Source organism: Pan troglodytes, chromosome 2 (assembly GCF_028858775.2).
Source record: "Pan troglodytes isolate AG18354 chromosome 2, NHGRI_mPanTro3-v2.0_pri, whole genome shotgun sequence".
NCBI lineage: Eukaryota > Metazoa > Chordata > Mammalia > Primates > Hominidae > Pan > Pan troglodytes.
The window spans coordinates 42,200,184-42,219,728 of NC_086015.1; the positions used below are offsets into that span (position 1 = coordinate 42,200,184).

At 40.8% G+C, this 19,545-nt stretch overlaps 1 protein-coding gene across 5 annotated transcripts in view; it reads left to right on the plus strand.

Moving 5' to 3' along the window:
• Nucleotides 1-19,545, plus strand: part of OXSR1 (oxidative stress responsive kinase 1) — an 89,944-nt gene that overhangs the window by 30,093 nt on the left and 40,306 nt on the right. For all 5 annotated transcript variants that reach the window (XM_063805584.1, XM_526174.8, XM_054681694.2 and 2 more), the window contains one exon: nucleotides 3,162-3,303. In XM_063805584.1, the coding sequence (XP_063661654.1) occupies nucleotides 3,162-3,303 (142 nt within the window). The remainder of the gene's footprint in view (nucleotides 1-3,161; nucleotides 3,304-19,545) is intronic.

The window sequence follows — 19,545 nt, forward strand, 5'->3', positions numbered from 1 at the left end:
ATTAAAACTTCCTAGTAGAGATACCAGTAACTAAGTTGAATGAATCGATTTTATATTTAAAGAGTATCTTTTCATACTAGTAAGGTGAGGAAATTAATTTGTTGATGGGGTCATTACTTTGATTGAGTTATAATTTTCAGACTTAACAAGTGTCTGAAGCCAGCAGCTGTTTCACTACTTTGTCAATATTATTTTGATATTCTGTAATGATTTTATTGTACAATTAAAGTTTTGCATTGCTTTTTAAATGTTCCATGCCACAGGCTATGAAGCCTGATGGGATTATTTTTTGGGAATAGATGATCTACATTTAAACTTTTTGCTTTGTTACAAAATTTGTACCAAATACCCTGTTTCCCATTATTTGATTTATTTACTTTTATTCTGAAAAATGTTTGGATTTTAACGGACAGCTTTCATCAAAATAAGTTGTTAAATGCCTTTTAAAATCCAGCTTCTTGGGCCCTACCTCAGTTCTCTTGAATGACTGTCTTATAGGGCCTGGGAATATGCATTTTTACTAGCTTGCCAAGTAATTCCTTCACACATTAAAGTTTGAGAACAGATTATCCCTATATACTATTTCTTACAAGTTGTGCGTGAGGACAAAATACTACATACGCGGTTATAACTTTCCCTCATTATTCCTACTTTAGGTATTAATTGGGTTATTCAGTGATAATCTACTTCTTCCTTTTGCTTAGCATATTTTCTCTTCACCTTTCTCTTAGCTGACCTGCATTCTTTATAATTTTGATATTTGAGGATGGAGGATTATAAACACCGTCATCGAGTTAGAGGCTACAAGAAGCTTAGAAAACCAAATGGATAAGAAGCGGGGGAGCTTACAGGACCAGTATCTCTCAGTTAAGGATGAAGGTCTTAGTGACGATTAGTGTCTTAGTGACGATTCCTCCACCCATAAGAATTATCTTGTTGGGAGGAGTTTGAAACTGAAGATAAATTGTTATGCCAAAGAAGAAGGGTTTCTTCTATAAACTTTGTTCAAAATGTCTGTTCTGGACATAGACTAGAGATGTGCATTGTTTTAATCTTCCCATTGATCATTGGATGATGTGAAATCAATACAAATCTAAAAGTTTGAAAAGGAGTTCCTGCTTCAAACTCTTTGCAGACTTAGTCACTTTTTATGTGCCCCAAGATATTTGATGCTGCATTTGTTTCATCTACCAGACTAGAAGTTCCCTTAAAGTTAGCAATCATGTCATGTATATCTTGCCATATTTGGTGGCACCCAGTCTTAGATCTCACATGTAATGTAATAGGGCTTAATTGTTAAGTGAATAAGTTGTGTTAATTTTTCATTTCCAGTAGGAATTGGTTTTCCTTTGCATTCCCTATTTTAGGTATTATGTTATAAACAGTGTTTACGATAATTTTAGGTATTACATTGTAAACAGTGTTTATGATCAGTGTTAATATAATTGTTTTCTTACTAAGCAGTACTTATGTGGCCTGGATTTCCTGAACAGTGAAACGTGTGGCCCTTTGGTATAATCACTTTGCTTTGGGGATTAATGTGTGGTTGATTAAGCAGAACAAACTTCTTCCTTAGGTCTCTCCCCTTCTGGATCACAAGCTTATGAATTCCAGCAATGGAGAGGGGAAAGAACCAGTGTAATAATGTGTTAGGAAAACCTGTCTGGAAGCTATCTGGAGAGTGAGTCTCTTTGGTTCACTCTTCAGAGAATAAACTGCCTATCTCCTATTGAAGGTGAAGAGTTAGTAGGCAAGCCTCCAGGGAGGAAGAGGAATCTGAGAATCTTACTCTGTCTTATCTGAACTTTCAACCAGTTTTTCTGTTTTCAACCCTTTCCTTCACTTCTTCCTCACTTGGTGTGGGGAAGTATGGTACTTGGTGTGTGTAGTTCTGAGTCTTTCTGGAGCTCTGGGTAGGGATCACGTTGTCCTAAATGGCATAGCTCCTCTGCAAGCACTGAAGTTCAGATTTCTCCACTGTGCTTAGTTACTTTTTCTTTTTCTGCTATCTTCCAGAATATTGTTGCCATCTCTCTTCTGTTATCTTTCCTGTTCTCTTTTTAAATTATGGGTTTATGCCTTTTTAATCAAGTTTACCAAGTTAGTGGATTTTAAGTAGGAGCTAAAATAAACTTGCGTTCAGTCCTTCATGTTTTTGAGAATTCCATCTTCTTTCTATGTATTTGGAAGTATATTTTTTCTTGTTAAAGTGTGTGAAGTAAAAGTACCCAGTAGGGCAAGTTTTTAAGAGAACTATATAAGCAGTTGTTTTGATTTTAGTCTTGATCATTGAGGTGTTGTACAAAGAAATGGGTATTGAATCTTTTCTTTGCAGTCTATGTAATGTTCTAGACTTCTTGGCACAGTTGCTAATATTGTTTTGTTTTGGTTCTGTGATTGTTATGGGCCATTATGTGGCCAGAAATCTTACAAATTTCCACCAAACTTTTTACTGATTATAATCTTCAGTTTTGGTAGTCAGCACTGTGCTTTTAATTACTATATAGGTGTCTTTTCCTCCTCTGCCTTCAACCTTTAGTAGGAGCATTATTTCTTATCCTGGGAAGTTTAGGATTGATAATACAGCTGGACTGTTACTTAAAAAGAACTGTTATTTTTATTCTTTTTGTATTTGTCTTTGCCTTAGCTCTTTTATTTCTATAATTTATTAACCTGAAAAATAATTTTAGTCCTAAGTTAGTTTGTGTACGTATGTGATCCTTACCCTCCAAGTATTTCGCTCCTGATTTGATTGGCATTTCAATTGTATTTTTATATCTTTAGTCATACAGCAGTGCATATTCTAATCTGATCTTAAAAGCCTACATTGGTTTGTGGTATCTTATAATAGTACTGACGAGCCTGGTTTACCTAGGGATTATTTAGGGGCAGTTAAATATCCTCTACTACCTCACTAGACATCCAAAGGAGATGCTGGCATAACATACTATTTGAATATCAGCCAGCTACTTTTTGTTTTAGATTGGAATTGAAAATAAGTTATTAATTTTAAACTTCTGTATTTCCTCATATTTGCTGTTTTTTTCATTTCTGCACAGTTAAGTTTATGAGAAGGTTCACATGTGTTTTGATTCTAAAATGGATCTGAATTATATTGAATGATTTAGAGATTTTTAGAAAATTATGTCTTCTGTTTTCAGGTTCTGTTCTGGATATTATTAAGCACATTGTGGCAAAAGGGGAACACAAAAGTGGAGTCCTAGATGAATCTACCATTGCTACGATACTCCGAGAAGTACTGGAAGGGCTGGAATATCTGCATAAAAATGGACAGATCCACAGGTATGTAAAAGACAATACTCTTGTGTTACATCATCTCATTAAGGCCATTCCCACTCTTTTACAGAATCGTGATCTCTGACTGTTATCATAGCTCTTTGTATCAGTAGTTTTAGTACACTGTGGTTAGAGTCTTAATTATACAGCTAGTAAACATTAAACAAGTACTGTAGTAAAACCAGACAATATAAAAACAGGAAAAATTCATAATTTCGTACCAAGAGGCAACTACTTGATAACATTTTGGAATATCGCTTTCCATTTTCTTTTATATGGTTAAAAAATATCTAAAACAATACTGTATATGTAATTTTGTCTGTTGCTTTTTAAATTTTACATTATATTTTCAGTATTTCCCTAAATTATTAAAAGCTTTTTATAAAATAACATTTTTAAAATTATAGCCTTTTTTTCTTTCTTTTTTTTGAAACAGGGTCTCTCTTAGTCACCCAGGCTGGAGTAGCATGATCATAACTCACTGCAACCTCGAACTCCTGGGCTCAAGTGATCCTCCCACCTCAGCCTCCTCAGGCTGATTTTTAATTTTCATAAAGATGGGGTCTTGCTATGTTGCCCAGGCTGTTCTTGAACTCCTGGCCTCAAAGCGATCTTCCTGCCATGGCCTTCTAAAGTGCTGGGATTACAGGCATAAGCCACTGTGCCCAGCCCTTTTTTTCTTTTTTAATAAATAAGAGCATTTTAATATTTCATGATCCTATCTAAATAATCTATCTTAGTAGTTAAGTGCCCTGTTTAGGTTTTGTGTATAGGTCCTGGCGTACTATTGTGAGCTATGGTTCCAATGATAATTTGATTTTTAGAGCCCTTGCAGTGCTTTTCTAGTCTGATTTTTTTTCTCCTGGCACTGTGGGGACTCCCATTCAATCCTTGATCATGCCATCTATGGGAGTGGAGTGGATTTCCTTGGGCCGGTTGCTGCCAAGTGGAGAATACGTGGTAGATGCTGGACTCAGGACTCACGGGTCTGTGAGCACTCTCCTAGTCCCATCATGTGGACTCCCACCTGGTGCCAGTGGGGCTTCCATTCAGTCCCTGTTGATATTGCCTGTGGGGATGGAAGGCTCTTCCCTTGGGCCACTCTTTGCTCCTGGGTGGGGAGTGGGGAAACACTGGACCTGCATAGTCCTTTGCTGCTGGGTGGAGGGCTAAGAGATGCCAGCTGTGCCGACTGGTGCTGCTGGTGTGGGTGATGTGGGCCTACCGGCTGTACTGCATATGGGGGAGGGGATGAAGTCCCCCTGTCTGCTCTTTATTGGCACTGCTCGTTAGGCATGGTGGGCTCTCCTGCAACTCCAAGTATGGAGTCAGGGATGGGACCACCTATTAGATTTCTGCTGGGCTGCCCCTTTTCTGCTCCTTTAGGCAGAGAGAGAGAGAGCAGGCTTGGGGCTCTTTTTGATATATGTCTGTCAGTTGTTCTGGGTTTCAGGGCTGTGTAATGCCCAGTCTGAGTTATAGCAGATTAAAGGAAAGCTCAGGAAACTTTTTTTTAAACCTTTCCTATGATGTTGAAAAACTCAGGAAACATACTGCCATGTTGTCCTTCAAGTTCTAAGGCCCCTAGCCACTCTGCTTTCCTCTTTTCTCCTTTCAGAGTTCTTTTATGATTGTCTGTTGGATTATTTCTGGGAATTTTAGATATATTTAAAGGGGAGGAACAGGGAAGCGTAAACCTACACCATTTGGTTTGGCACCAGAACTAGTCCCTGGATTTGGAATGGAGACAATTTTATTTAAATCTATTTTGTTCCTGAGTTCAGATTCTGAGTGTGTAGTGTGACATGTTGTTATGTGATACATGGAACCATTCTCCAAATAGTTTATGTTTATATTACTTTTAACATTGTGATGAACACTTTTCTCTGTGATTTTTATAATTTAAAAAAATCTAGGTTTCCATGAAACACATTTTGAAGAATCTTAAAAGATATTGCCAAATTGCTTTTCAGAAATGTAGTGATTTATGCATCTATTAGCAGTACATAAGAATGGTAGATTCATTGGTCCCATGCTAGCCTTGCCTATTAAAATTTTTAATTTACATGTTTCGATACATGAAGAATAGTATCAATTTTGACATCTTGGATTATTAGTGAGGTTGGACACAGATTTATATGAAGCCATTGGTATTTCCTGTTGTGACGCATCTGCTTGTGATTTTTGCCTATTTTTCTTTTATTTTGAAATGGGGTCGTGCTGTGTCGCCCAGGCTGGTCTTGAGCTCCTGGGCTCAAGCATTCCTCCCACCTCAGTCTCACAAGTAGCAGGGATTACAGGCATGTGCTGCTGAGCCCAGCTCAACTTTTGCCTATTTTTCTGCTGGTATCTTCCTGCCTTTTTTTATCCTGAGCTTTTTATATATTAAAAATTACTCTTTTGGCTTGGCATGGTGGCTCACGCCTATAATCCCAGCACTTTGAGAGGCGGGCGGATTGCTTGAGCCCAGGAGTTTAATACCAGCCTGGGCAACATAGTGAGACCTTGTCTCTACAAAAAAATTTTTTTAAATTATCCAGATACGGGCCGGGCATGGTGGCTCACGCCTGTAATCCCAGCACTTTGGGAGGCTGAGGCGGGCGGATCATGAGGTCAGAAGATTGAGACCATCCTGGCTAACACGGTGAAACCCCCTCTCTACTAAAAATACAAAAAATTAGCTGGGTGTGGTGGTGGGTGCCTGTAGTCCTAGCTACTCAGGAGGCTGAGGCAGGAGAATGGTGTGAACCTGGGAGACGGAGCTTGTAGTGAGCTGAGATTGCACCACTGCACTCCAGCTTGGGCGACAGAGCAAGACTGTCTCAAAAAAAAAAAATCCAGATATGGTGGTGCATGCCTGTGGTCTCAGCTACTCAGGAGGCTGAGGCAGGAGGATCAATTGAGCCCCAGAGGTTGAGGCTGCAGTGAGCTGTGATCATGCCATTACACTCCAGCCTGGGCAACAGAGCAAGACTCTGTGTCGAAAAGAAAAAAAAATTACTCTTTCTCCATTTTTGTCTTTTAGTTTTGCTAAAGATGTGCAGTTTGGGACTTGGGCTCCAAACAGGCAACTTGTAGAACAAAGGGACAAGAGGGAGTCAGGTTATTAGAGCATGATTAAAATCTTGAAAACTGGATGAGGCTGATGGAAAATCAAGACAGGTCAGTGGATTAGTGATCTTTGAAGTTAGAGTAGTCATAGTAGAGTAGTTGAATAGTTATCTCGAAAGATAGGAGAGTGGGGTGTCTGAATTAGTAATTTCATAATTGGGTCAGTTTTGGTGATAATAAGATAAAAAACTGAGGAAGCAGATGACCCAGGTAGAGTGGAGGACGGGGTCTTTAGAGATGGCATCAGTGAACTCAGGCAGGGATTGTCTCTGTGATTGTTAAAGTTTCTTGGGATAAGGCAAGATGACTTGGAAAGCAAGACTTAATGAACAACAAAGAGAGAGAAAGTATAATATTAAAGCTGGATGGCATGAGTTTGAAGGGAAATGACTTTTTTTTTCTTTTTAGAGACAGATTCTCTGTCACCCAGACTGGAGTGTAGTGGCATGATTGTAGCTCACTTGCAGCTCAAACTCCTGAGCTCAAGCAGTCCTCCTGCCCAAGCCTCTCTAGTAGCTGGGACTACAGGCATGTGCCACCATGCCTGGTTGTGGGCGAAAGATTACCTAGGTGCTGAGGCAAGAGACTGAAGGCACAAACTGTTTCAGTATAATAAAGAAAATAGAATAAGAATAGTCATAATACAAATTAGATATAGAGATGATCATGGACAATTATCAATCATTATTATAAACATTATTAATCATTAGCTTTTAATATTACTCTTTGTTGCATTACTAATATAACCTAGGAATAACCGGGTATAGGGTCAGGTGCTGAAGGGACATTGTGAGAAGTGACCTAGAAGGCAAGAGGTGAGCCCTCTGTCACACCCGCATAAGGGCCACTTGAGGGCTCCTTGGTAAGCGGTAATGTCAGTGTCTGGGAAGACACCCATTACTTAGCAGACCACGAAAGGGAGTCTCCTTTCCTTGGAGGAGTCAGGGAACACTCTTTTCCACCAGCTTCTTGTAGAAGGCTGGATATTATCCAGGCCTGCCCGCAGTCATCCGGAGGCCTAAACCCCTCCCCGTGGTGCTGTGCTTCAGTGGTCACGCTCCTTGTCCACTTCCGTGTTCCTCCCGTACTCCTGGTTCCTCTTTGAAGTTCGTAGTAGATAGCGGTAGAAGGAATAGTGAAAGTCTTGAAGTCTTTGATCTTTCTTATAAGTGCGTAGAAGAAAACCCTGACGTATGCTACTGTCTCTCTCTGCTTCGGCTACCTAAAAGGGAAGGGCCCCCTGTCCTATGATCACGGGACTTGCTTCACCTTATCACTTAGAAGATTCACCCTCCTTACCCTGCCCCCCTTGTCTTGTATGCAATAAATATCAGTGCGCCCAGCCGTTCCGGGCCACTACCGGTCTCCGTGTCTTGATGGTAGTGGTCCCCCGGGCCCAGCTGTTTTCTCTTTATCTCTTTGTCTTGTGTCTTTATTTATTACAGCCTCTCTTCTCCGCACACAGGGAGAACACCCGCTAAGCCCCATAGGGCTGGACCCTACACCTGGTTAATTTTTAAAAAATTTTTTTGTAGAGATTGGGTCTTCTTATGTTGCCCAGACTAGTCTTGGACTCTTATAGACTCATAGTGGTACCACCTTGGTGGTCTTGGATAAGATCCTGGGGAATTCACTGATTACCAGGCAGAGACTCTTTTTCTCTTTCCTTACTTTCTCCTGAGCAAATGGAGTCTCTCTGTCTCTGGGCGGAGCTGTCTGGAGCTGGGGGTGGGGTGACACAAGCACCCCTGTGGCTACCACCACTGGGACTGTCCTGGATCAGACTTGAAGACATCACAGCACTGAGTCTTCCCCAGGGCCCATGGTAACCACTACCCAGCTATTGCCTGTGTTGTTCAAGGTCCTAGGGCTCTGCAATCAGCAGATGGCAAAGCCAGCCAGGCCTGTGTTCCTCCTTTCATGGCAGTCATTTTACCCCACCCTGGGTGGGTGCAGAGATGCCATCAGAGAGCCAGGGCCTGGAGTCGGAAACCTTAGGAATCTACCTGGTCCTCTAGTCTACTGCAGCTAAGCTGGCATCCAAACCACAAGACAGAGTCCTTCCCACTCTTCCCCCCCTTTCCACAAGTAGAGGAGTCTCTCCCCGTGGCCACCACTGCCCCGAGCTCATGGCAGGTACTGCCTGGCTACCCCCAGTGTTCAGTTGGGGCCCAAGGGCTCTTCAGTCAGCTTGGGGTGAATGCTGCCAGTCCTAGGACTCTCCCTTCAGGGCAGCTGGCTGTCCTCTGGCCCAGGGCACGTCCAGAAATGCCATCCAAGAGCCAAGGCCTGGAATTGGGGACCCCAAGCACCTGCTTGGTGCTCTACCCAACCGTGGTCCAGCTGGTAACTAAGCTGCAAGACAAAGTCCCCTTTACTTTTCCCTCTTCTCAAACAGAAGGAGTCCCTCACTGTAGCCACCATAGCTTGGAATGTGCTGGGTCACACCTGAAGCCAGCACGTCTCTGAGTCTCACCTAAGGTCCACAGCAAGTACAGCTTGGCTGCCACTGCCAATTATGCAGGGACCAAAGGCTCCTTAGTTAGCAGATGATGAATCCTACCAGAACTAGGTCCTTTTCTTTAAGGCAATGAGTTCCCTTCTGGCCCAGGGTATGTCTAGAAATGTCATCTAGGAGCTAGACTCCGCCTGGTACCCTGTTCCACTGTGGCTGAGCTGATATTCAAGTTGCAAAACAAAGTCCTCTACTCTTCCCTCTCCTCTCTTCAAGCAGAAGAAAGGAATCTCTCCCAGAGCTGCAAGCTGTGCTGCCTGGGGTTGGGGGAAGGGGTGGCACAAGCAGTCCCTTGGCTGCCACATTGGTGTCTCACTGGGTTGTGTGCTCTGCAAGTCTACTGGCTCCAAGTCCAGTACAGCACCAGAACTTGCCCAGGAATTGCATTCTTTGTAGCCTTGACTGCCTTGCAAATTTACTTAGGACCCCAGAGCACTTTAGCCTGCAGAGGCACAGCTTGACAGAACTCAGGTTCTGACTGCTGAGATGGGCAATTCCCCCTGGCTAGAGCTGGTCTAAGTGCTTCCTCCATGGGTGCTGGCTGCGTTCTGCCTGGTGTTGCGTTCTGCTGTGGCAGAGCAGCACTGAGTTCCAATGCAAGCACAGATTCTCTCTCTGTGCCCTGCAGCTACTGCCGGGGGATGGGGAAGGGGTGGCATTGACAATTCAAGACTGTCTTTCCTATCACCATTAGTGTCTCTAACAGTGATGTGAAGTTGAAATCAGGTACTGTGATCACTCACCTGAGTTTTGGTTCTTATGAAGGTGCTTTTTCATGTAGGTAGTTGTTCAGTTTGGTGTTTCTGTGGGGAAGATGATCAGTGGAGGGTTCTGTTTGGCTATCTTCCATTGGATCTTTCTGTGGGTTTAGAAATGAACATTTTCTAAGTTCAGTTTCTGTTTTCCAGTTTGCCTGGGTTTCATTTTTGGATAGGCCCTTTTGTCTCCTATGCTCATGTGCACATCCTCAGGGTTGGCCAGGAGTGTGTGAATAGCAGGGGCCTCTTTGTCTCCACTGTGTACCTTTGGCCAAGAATACGTTCGTCTCTATCTAGACTACTACAACAGGCTAGTAGAGCCACTGATGACCTTCTCCTGCTGGTCCGCCTTCAGAATGTCACTTCAGTTGACAGTGTCACTGGGTGTAGGTGTTGCCTACCATGTCCAATCAAAGGAGCCTCTTTTAACTGTGGCAGAGAAGCTGCCAGTCATCGTGGTCTGTCTGCCTTAGAACCTCCATGCTGACTGAGCTGGGGCCAGGAAGTGATGGGGCTAGTCCCAGAGCAGAACACCATAGAGTCTCAGTGTTCTTACCTGAAGTGCAGCTGTTTTTCAAGCATAAAAGGTTTCTCAGGTTGATTTCCAGAGCACTGAAATGGTTGTTTTGTCATATTTGTCCAGCTTTAAGATTGCTTTTTAAGGGGGAAGATTTATCTATTTCTTCACTCAGCTGTAGCTGGAAGACCCCACTCTTCATGTGCATTTGGTTGCCTTGAGATTATCGTAAGAAATAAATACATTTTTGTTCTATCTAAAGAAATTCCTAAAGTAAATCTCTAAAGAAAAAAAGTTATTATATTTTGTATTCTTAAAATTAATTTTGAAACAAGAAACTTTATATATTGTCACATGCATGGGTAATATATTGCTATTATTAATCTTACTTTGCTGGTGAAAAAAAGAGGCTTTATTAGGGGATTTGCTCAAGCTTATACAATGGGTCTAGAGTTTTTCAGTGGCTTATAAGCTAACTTTGAGGGCAATTCTGAATGAGAATTCCCAGGACATTTTTAACAATGACATTATGTCAAGGTAATGCTTTTGAAATGGCAGCATTTTAGGCCACTTTTAAAAAGGATGTTACTCACTTAGTTAAGTGAGAGTTGATACATTATGCAAAGTAGGTGTTATAGTCATACAAAATAAAGCAGAAACTGAATTTCTTTGTGCCTGAAATTGATATGAATCCACTTATTGCATTCTTAAAAGAAAAAAAAAAAGAGACAATGACCCTAAATGTATACTTCAGTGTATGTTTTGGGTTAATTTTGCTATTCACTATAGAAACTCTAGATATGTAAAGGTTTAGGAAAAAGAAGATACTTTCATCGGTGTTCTGAAGTAAAAACTTTGACTTGAAAAAATAGATATATGGATATGCTAAGTAAAAGAGGACAACACAATATATTTAAAATTAATCTCAGTGGCAGACTAAAATTCTATTGAGTTAGCGACCAAAAAATGTAACTGATATTAAGTCGATGGATACTCAGCTTCATTGATTAGCACAGTCTTTCTTAGCAGGCTTTAGAAGCAGACTGCCTAGATTCAGATCCCAGCTCTGTCACTAATTGGGTGACCTCTGGCAAGTTATTTAATCTCTCTTTTGCCTTATTTTCTCATGTATAACATAGGGATGAGATAGTATCTATCTCATAAAGTAGTTGTGAACATTAAATGAGGTAATATTTGCAATGCACTTAGAATAGTATTTAGCACACAAGAATCAGTGAACGGTCATTGTCATTATTTTGTACACCAGAGGCTGACAAACCTTTTCTGTAAAGGGCCAGATAGCAAATATTTTAGACTTTGTGGGTGAGATGTTCTCCGTCACCACTACTTTGTTTTTCTTGTATGAAAGCAGCTATAGACAATCTGTAGCTGAATAGGCATGGTTGCATCTTTTACAGAAACAGGCAATGGACTGGATTCAGTTTGTGGACTGTAGTTTGCCAACCTCTGATTTACAGGGCTGTAGAAGATAATTTTGTTTTTCTTTCACATAATAGTCTGGGCATAAATGACATCAGTCCAGTATGATGACTCCATGGAGTCAGGGACTCAGGCTCTGATTTTATTGCTGTACCAGCTCTAAGTTCTTGCTTCATGGCCCAAGTTGATTTCCACCACATCCACATTTCAGCGGAAGGAAGGAAGGAAAGGGGAAATAGAGGTTATGCCATTTCCTATTAGCAGTGGTTCTCAGGACATTTAGCAATACCTGGAGCCATTTTTGGTTGTCACAACAGGGGCTGGAGTTGGGGAGTGGAATGTGCTACTGACATGTAATGGGTGGAGGCCAGGGATGCTGCTAAATTTATCCTATCATGTCCAGGAAGCCCCTTACAACAGAATTACCCAGCCCAAATATCAGTAGTGCTGGGACAAGAACACCTATGTTAAGGGAACAACTAGGAAGTTGTAGAAACCACTTTTGTTCGCATCACAGTTGCTAGAACTTTAGTCACATGGTTATATCTAGCCTGCATGGAAGGCTGTGAAATGTTGCCTTTCTTCGGGATGGTCACGTCCCCAGTAAAAATTTCTTGCTTGCTTTCTTTGCTTTCTTCTCCTTCCCTCCCCACTGCCTTCCTTCCTCCCTCCCCGCTCTCCCTCCCCTCCCCTCCCCTCCCCTTCCCTTCCCTTTCCTTCCTTCCTTCCTTCCTTCCTTCCTTCCATCCAGACATTGAGGGCCAATTAGTAGTCTGTGGCACTTTTTTCCCACAAGATTATTTGATGAACATGGAATCAGAACTGAGGTAATTAATTGAATTATGTTAATTGCTAATATCAAGGTATGCATACATACAATTATCATAATACAGAGGACTAGAATTTTCAGTTTTTCAGTACATTTTTTCTACTTAACAGTGCCGGAAAAATATTCACAAATGTTTCCTCTTTGGCCGTACCCCATTTTTAGCGATTTGTTAACATGTTAACCAGGTATAGGAACAATTGATTAGGTACAGTTTTAGATGGAAATTCTTATTGTTTTAAGAGTACAGATGCTTCTCGACTTAGGATGGGTTTATTGGGACACAACTCCATTGCAAGTAGAAAATATCATTAAGTCAAAACTGAACGATCATAAATTGGGGACCCTCGGTGTTTCCAAGATTCCTTAGAGTTTATACATTATTCATTAGATTCAGTTGTTCTCATTCATCCTCATAAAAAGAAGTTTCTTTTTCTTTGTAAGACTGAAGCAGGTTAGAAAATTTAGGCAACTAGAAATACTCATTTTTTCCTAGAGTGGAATGGTTCTGTAGATGACTGATTTTTACCTATCATGTATGGAGTTTTTAAAAATGCTGATATTCTAGGCCGGGCGCAGTGGCTCACGCCTGTAATCCCAGCACTTTGGGAGGTTGAGGTGGGTGGATCATGAGGTCAGGAGATCGAGACCATCCTGGCTAACATGGTGAAACCGTGTCTCTACTAAAAATACAAAAAGTTAGCTGGGTGTGGTGGCATGCACCTGTAGTCCCAGCTACTCGGGAGGCTAAGGCAGGAGAATGGCCTGAACGTGGGAGGCGGAGGTTGCAGTGAGCTGAGATTGCGTCACTGCACTCCAGCCTGGGCGACAGAGCAAGACTCCATCTCAAAAAATAAAAATAAAAATAAAAAAATGCTGTTATTCTAAGAGTAACCCAGTTAAGGAGTGTGTGTGTGTGTGTGTGTGTGTGTGTGTGTGCGCGCGCGCGCGCGCATGTGCATGTGCATGTTTGGTGGGGTATGCTACCTTGCTTTTTTCTCCATGTTGTGATTACTCATTGAAACCTCAGCTTTACAATTTGTAGTAGTCTGATTTTTTTTTTCTTTTGTTAGTTACTTTTCTGGGTCTTTGCTTTCCTATTTGCTCAAGGATTAGGGTTAAATAGTCGATTTTTAAGATTACATCTTTTTGTGTCTTTCTTTTTCAGCCTTATTTGGTTATTGATTGATTGATTGACAGGGGCTCACTCTGTCACTCAGGCTGGAGTGCAGCAGCATGAACACGGCTCACTGCAGCCTTGACCTCTTGGGCTCAAGTAATTCTCCTGCTTCAGACTCCCAAATAGCTGGCCCACAGGTGCTCACTACTATGCCTGGCTATTTTTTTTTTATTTTTATAGAGACAGGGTCCTACACTTTGGCATTGGGACCTTTTTAAAAGTTCCCCCAGGTAATTCTAATGTTGCCTAGGCTGGTCTCGAACTCCTGGGTTCAAGCAATCCTTCTGCCTCGGCCTTCCAAAGTGCTGGAATTACAGGCATGAGCTGCCACGTCCGGCCTCTTCTTTGGTTTCAATTGAGCATTTCATATGATTCCATTTCCTTTCCTCTCTTAGGATATCAATTATACTTTTTTTTTTTTTTTTGAGACAGAGTCTCGCTCTGTCGCCCAGGCTGGAGTGCAGTGGCGCAATCTCGGCTCACTGTAAGTTCTGCCTCCCGGGTTCATGCGTCAGCCTCCCGAGTAGCTGGGACTACAGGCGCCTGCCACTACGCCTGGCTAATTTTTTGTATTTTTGGTAGAGACGGGGTTTCACCCGTTAGCCAGGATGGTCTCAATCTCCTGACCTCGTGATCCACCCGCCTCAGCCTCCCAGAGTGCTGGGATTACAGGCGTGAGCCACCGTGCCCCGGCCAAGAAGTTCTTTTAACATTTCTTGCAAGGCAGGTCTGCTGACTGTAAAGTCCCTCAGTTTTTATTTGTCTGAGAGAAGTACTTCTTTACTTTTGAAGGATAATTTTGCTGGATACAGGATTCTAGGTTGGTTTTTTTTTTTTCCTCTTGACACTTTAAACAGTTCACTCCACTCTGCTTGATTGCATGGTTTCTGAGATGTGGGATGTTAATTCATACCTTTGTTCCTCTATAGGTAAGGTGTTCTTTTTCCTCTGACTTCTATCAATATTTTTGTCTCCCTTACCCAGCTCAGTCTTTTTAGTGAGCCTGTGCTCCTGGGCTATCAACTGCACAAGTGCTTCTCAGTTCCCCCCCAAGGTGAGACAGGAAGGCTTGATGGGACTGAGACTGGGTATTTCCCTTCCCGTAGATGGGTTAGGTTCTGGTAAAACCAAGGTGGTTAAGCTCTGATAAAATAGTTTCCCTTGAGGGTAGGTTTTTGTTTAGGAGAATAGAATGCTTAGGGCATATTTCAAATTGGTTACTTTTTTCTTCCTCCTGTGGGAAATTAGGGGAATTTTCTCCTGTCTATACCCCGAGAATCTCATGGGGTTGTAGGAGGTAAAGCTCATCCAGCTCATCCAAGTGTATGAGTCTCCCTTAGACTGGGTCCGCTTGGGGTTTTTAACTCTCAAGCTGTTCCACACTGAGCCTCCAGACATTTGTCAACTACAATTTAAGTTTTTATACCCCAGTACTGACTCCAGCAATAGTCTTCTGCTGCTGGGCATCTGCTCCATTAAACTGTAATTCTATCTTCCTGTCTACATTTTTGGAGGCAGGAGTTTGCCCTGTGACCTCAGTCTCTGATGGATCTAAGAAGAGTTGTTGATTTTCAGACTTTTTTCCTGTTGTGAAGACAGAAGTGACAAGCTCATTACATATTGACCTGGATAAGATTAAATCTTAAAATTCTTTTACCTTCTGATGTCCAAAGCTTTTCCTGTATAGATGATCTCTTGATGTCCTGTTTATTAACAAGATAGTGGCCCTGATTTGCACTATTATTACATCTTTGCCAGCAGGGGTAGTTGATAGATGCAACAAAATTCAAAGGCCTGCTTGCCAAATAAACTTTCATGGGACTATTTGGGCAGATTCACAATGTTTAGTCCCTTTGACAGTTGAGGAAAAACTGCTGTCTCTTTGACCCTCTGCTACCCTCACCACACCACCAAAAAGGAGGCCTAGCACTATTTGGACTCGTTGGGCATTAGACAGTATGTACCTCACTTGGGCATTCTGTCTGGTCCTTCATATCAGCTAACCTGCAAATCAACATCCTTTGAGCAGGACTCTAAGTAACAGGTTGCATTGGAACCTGTCCAGCTCTCTGTGGCACGGTCCCAGGAACCCCTATAACCCTAATGACTCCTTTGAACACTGTGATAGATGTTATAGGTACATACAGGTTCAGGATTGTTATTTTCCTGGTGAATTATTCCTTTTGTTCCTATAAAATGACTTTTTTACTCCTATAAGGTGACCTTTTTACTCCTATAAAATGACCTTTTTACTCCTAGAAATGTTTTTGTTTTAAAGATAGATAGATGTTATTTGTTGTAAAGACAATTAGGTCTTAAATGTTTTATAAAGATAATTAAGATCTTATTTTAATATAGCTATCCTGTCTAACCTTTGGTAAGCATATCTTTCATTGTGGCCTAGTCTTTCAAGAGTCTTGGTTTTATTTAGGGAGTTTTAGTTTTAGCTCCTAACCTTATATCAGCCCAGTGCCATGTTTTCTATTACCTGTGGATTTGAAAACCTGAGCCCCCTAGCCATTTGGCCAGTTTCCCTCTTCTGTCTCCCAGGTCTTCTTACCTACTGCTCTGCCTCTTAAGTGTCTCTTTCATTTCTGAACCTTGAGAATTTTTTCCTTACTTTGCATCTAGCTGTGTGGTATTTTCCCCCTAATTTATCCAGCATCTCTTTGTGTTTGTAGCAAGGGAAGGGTGTGTTTTGGGTCAAGGGCCTGTATAGTAGTGATGAAAGTTTGTTTTCCAACGCAGCATTCGCCATTTAGCTGGAATGGGAATTCTCTGACACTTTAAATCGTAGACTTTCAGCCTGGGCTGCATATTGGAATATGGGAAGCTTTAAGAAGTATTGATACCTGGGTCCACTGCCAGAAATTTATTTAATTGGTTTGGAATGAGGCCTTGGCATTGGGACTTTTAAAAGTTCCCTGGGTAATTCTAATGTGCAGCCAAGTCTGAGACTATTACTTAGACTTCAGCAGTAACCAGCTCTGTAATACACTGAGACCTAGGCTTAGGAGAAAGTTGTTTTATTGGGAAGCAGAGGCAGATATTTTTAGGATGTCTTGCTACTTCTCGTATCTTCAGAGTCCATTTGTGATTTCAGGTGGATTTGTATGTCAGCCTAGTGGATTAGGTAAAGTAATTTTCCTCTGTCTCTACTGTGTTTCCTCTTTGACTTCTAGGATTTAGAGGTTTTGAGTAGGATGAATGGGTCTCTAAATCAGACTTTTCTCTCTGTATCTACCCAAATATTTTTCCCATTAGAGAGGCTGGCTGTGACAGAAATGTTGGATATTTTGTCAGTTTAAGATATTTAAATGTAGTGTATTTACAGCTTTGGTTTTGATTCATTGCTTTTCTTGACCTTTTTCAAGTTTTCCATAAATGGTGCCTATTGATGAGTAATAAAAATGTTATGGGCAGAAACTTGTGTTCTGTATTAATGAAAAGTCAAGCGTGTCTGTGATATTCCTTTTAATTTTAGAAGGAATGTGTAACTTTGGGGCAACAGTGACATGTGAGAAATGACATTAAGCAGTAAAAAACAAAACTCTTCTTGCTACTTAAGAGTGGATAGAGGATTTAGCTTTTGGAGCTGCTGACTTGCTTGATATTCTTTGTGGCAGAGTAAAAAAGTTCTTTAACTGGGGACTATATTGATTTCCAGATATTTAGTTACAAATCTTTTCCTTGAAAGGTTTATTGTCCTGTTTGAGGGCAGACTGTGGTGTTTTTTATTGTCCAGTGAATTGTGCTATTCTGCTTTTACTCCTGGAAGCTATTCTACAGATTGTACTTTTGGTTTCAAAAGGGAAACATGGATTGATTATCTGGGGCATTGATCAGGAAAAGTAGTCACTCAAAGTGCAGGCTCTGCTGAGAATGGATTATTGTCTCTTCACTTATGAAAGACTAAAACTTATAAAACAGGATTTGAGTGAGTAATATGTATATATGACTTTAAAAATTCAAACAGCACAAAATGGTGTATGGTACAAAATAAGTCTTCTCAGCATCACTGATGTTAAATTATTTATTTGATAGTATGTGTCTTTCCTGTGATGTCATGAAAATGGCACCTTACTTTTATGGTTTTCCTTACAAAATCCCCTGACACCAATCTAACCATGAAAAAAACATTGTATACATTCCAGTAGAGTGGCATTCTACAAAATGCTTGACCATTACTCCTCAAAACTGTCAAGATTCTCAAAAACAAAGAAAACGTGAAAAACTGTCACAACCGAAAGGAGCCTAAGGAGACATGGCAGCTGAGTATAGTATAATATGGTATCCTGGGCAGGATCCTGGGACTGAAAAAGGACATTAGGTAAAAAGTAAAGAAATCTGAATAAACTGTGGACTTTATCTAATCATGATATGTGAATACTGGTTCATTTATTGTAGCAAAAGTACTGAACTAATATAAGATGTTAATAATAGGGGAAACTAAGTGTGAGGTGTGTAGGAACTCCTGTGCACTAACTTCTCAACTTTTATGTAAATCTGAAACTGTCCTAAAACATAAACTATTAAGTCTTCTTCTTTTTATGAATCCACAATACCCTGGTCCAAAGGGAATCACTTGTTGCCATTTTCTTGTGACTCCTTTGAGAGATATTTTATGTCAATATAAGCATAATGTATGTCTCTGTGTCATGTTTTTCTTTTAAAGAAAATACAAATGGCCACATACTTTATTTAGCATTCATTTTTCCCTTAATAATGTATTTGGAGACAGTTCCATGTCAACATGTATGTTCATTAGTATTCAAAGTATTTTACAGTTTAGATACACCACAGCTTAACTGGTCTCCTTTTGATGGATAATTAGATTGTTCCCATTTTTGACTGTAACATATTAGTTTATAACCCCGACGTTTGGAACAGAGTTAGGAGGTGGGGAGTAGGGATTGGGGAAGCGGGGAGGGAACAGTGTTTGGTTGGCATTTTTTCTTTCTTATTTTATACACTACTTTTTTTTTTTTTTTCCCAGGAAGAGGATTTGAGGCAGGTCATCTCCTCAATGGTTATGTAATAGTTGTTAAAAATTTAAATAGTTATTTAAATCTATTTGAAGAATATCTCCTCCTATTTGCAGAATGCTTCCTATATACTAATAATAATGCTAAGTAAGTACAGGTGACTATAGTAGTATATTAAGATACAGGCCCAGATCTAGCTCATGGTGAAATAAGGAAGGGAGACAGACCTAGAAATATGATCATATAATACTCCTTGCTAACATTATAGTACAGCCTTCTGCAAAAACACAGAGAAGGGAGTGACTAAACTATACTTTTCTTCCCTCATTGGGTTTTAGGTGAGCTCAGAGAAGGGAGTTGGAAGTTAGTGGTTGACTCAGTTGGATGATCTTTGTCACAAAGGAAAGAGAATGTCCTCTATTCTCTCCTGTTTGTAGTGACTAGAATCTGAGACTAGATTCATGGAGTAAAGCAGGCTGGCCTGCACTCTACTAAGTCAGCCTCTGGGAGAACTACCTATAAATTGCTTGGGATTATAAGCAGTACAAAATACTCAGTAACATGATTTCCTTATGTTTCAGTGTATACTCAGGAAAGGCATTGTATACTGTAGTATGATGCTGCTTCTGCACACAGTTGTGAAACTCTTGTTCATTGTTTGCCAAGGAATGGTTATATCTAAACATGGAGGAAAAAGGGGACAGGGATAGGATGAAGTGCTCCGCTTTTCACTGGCTCCTTTTCATGACAAATAAGACGTTCTTCCATGAGCAGGCCTTGCTTTTCTTTCTTGTGTAGCTTCAAGGGCTGCCTTTCTTTTGCTTATTTGATTATATTTACTTTTAATTACAAAATGACTGTATTCCCACAAGTTATTCAGACACTGTTCCCTAGACTTCAATTCCATTAATCTCCA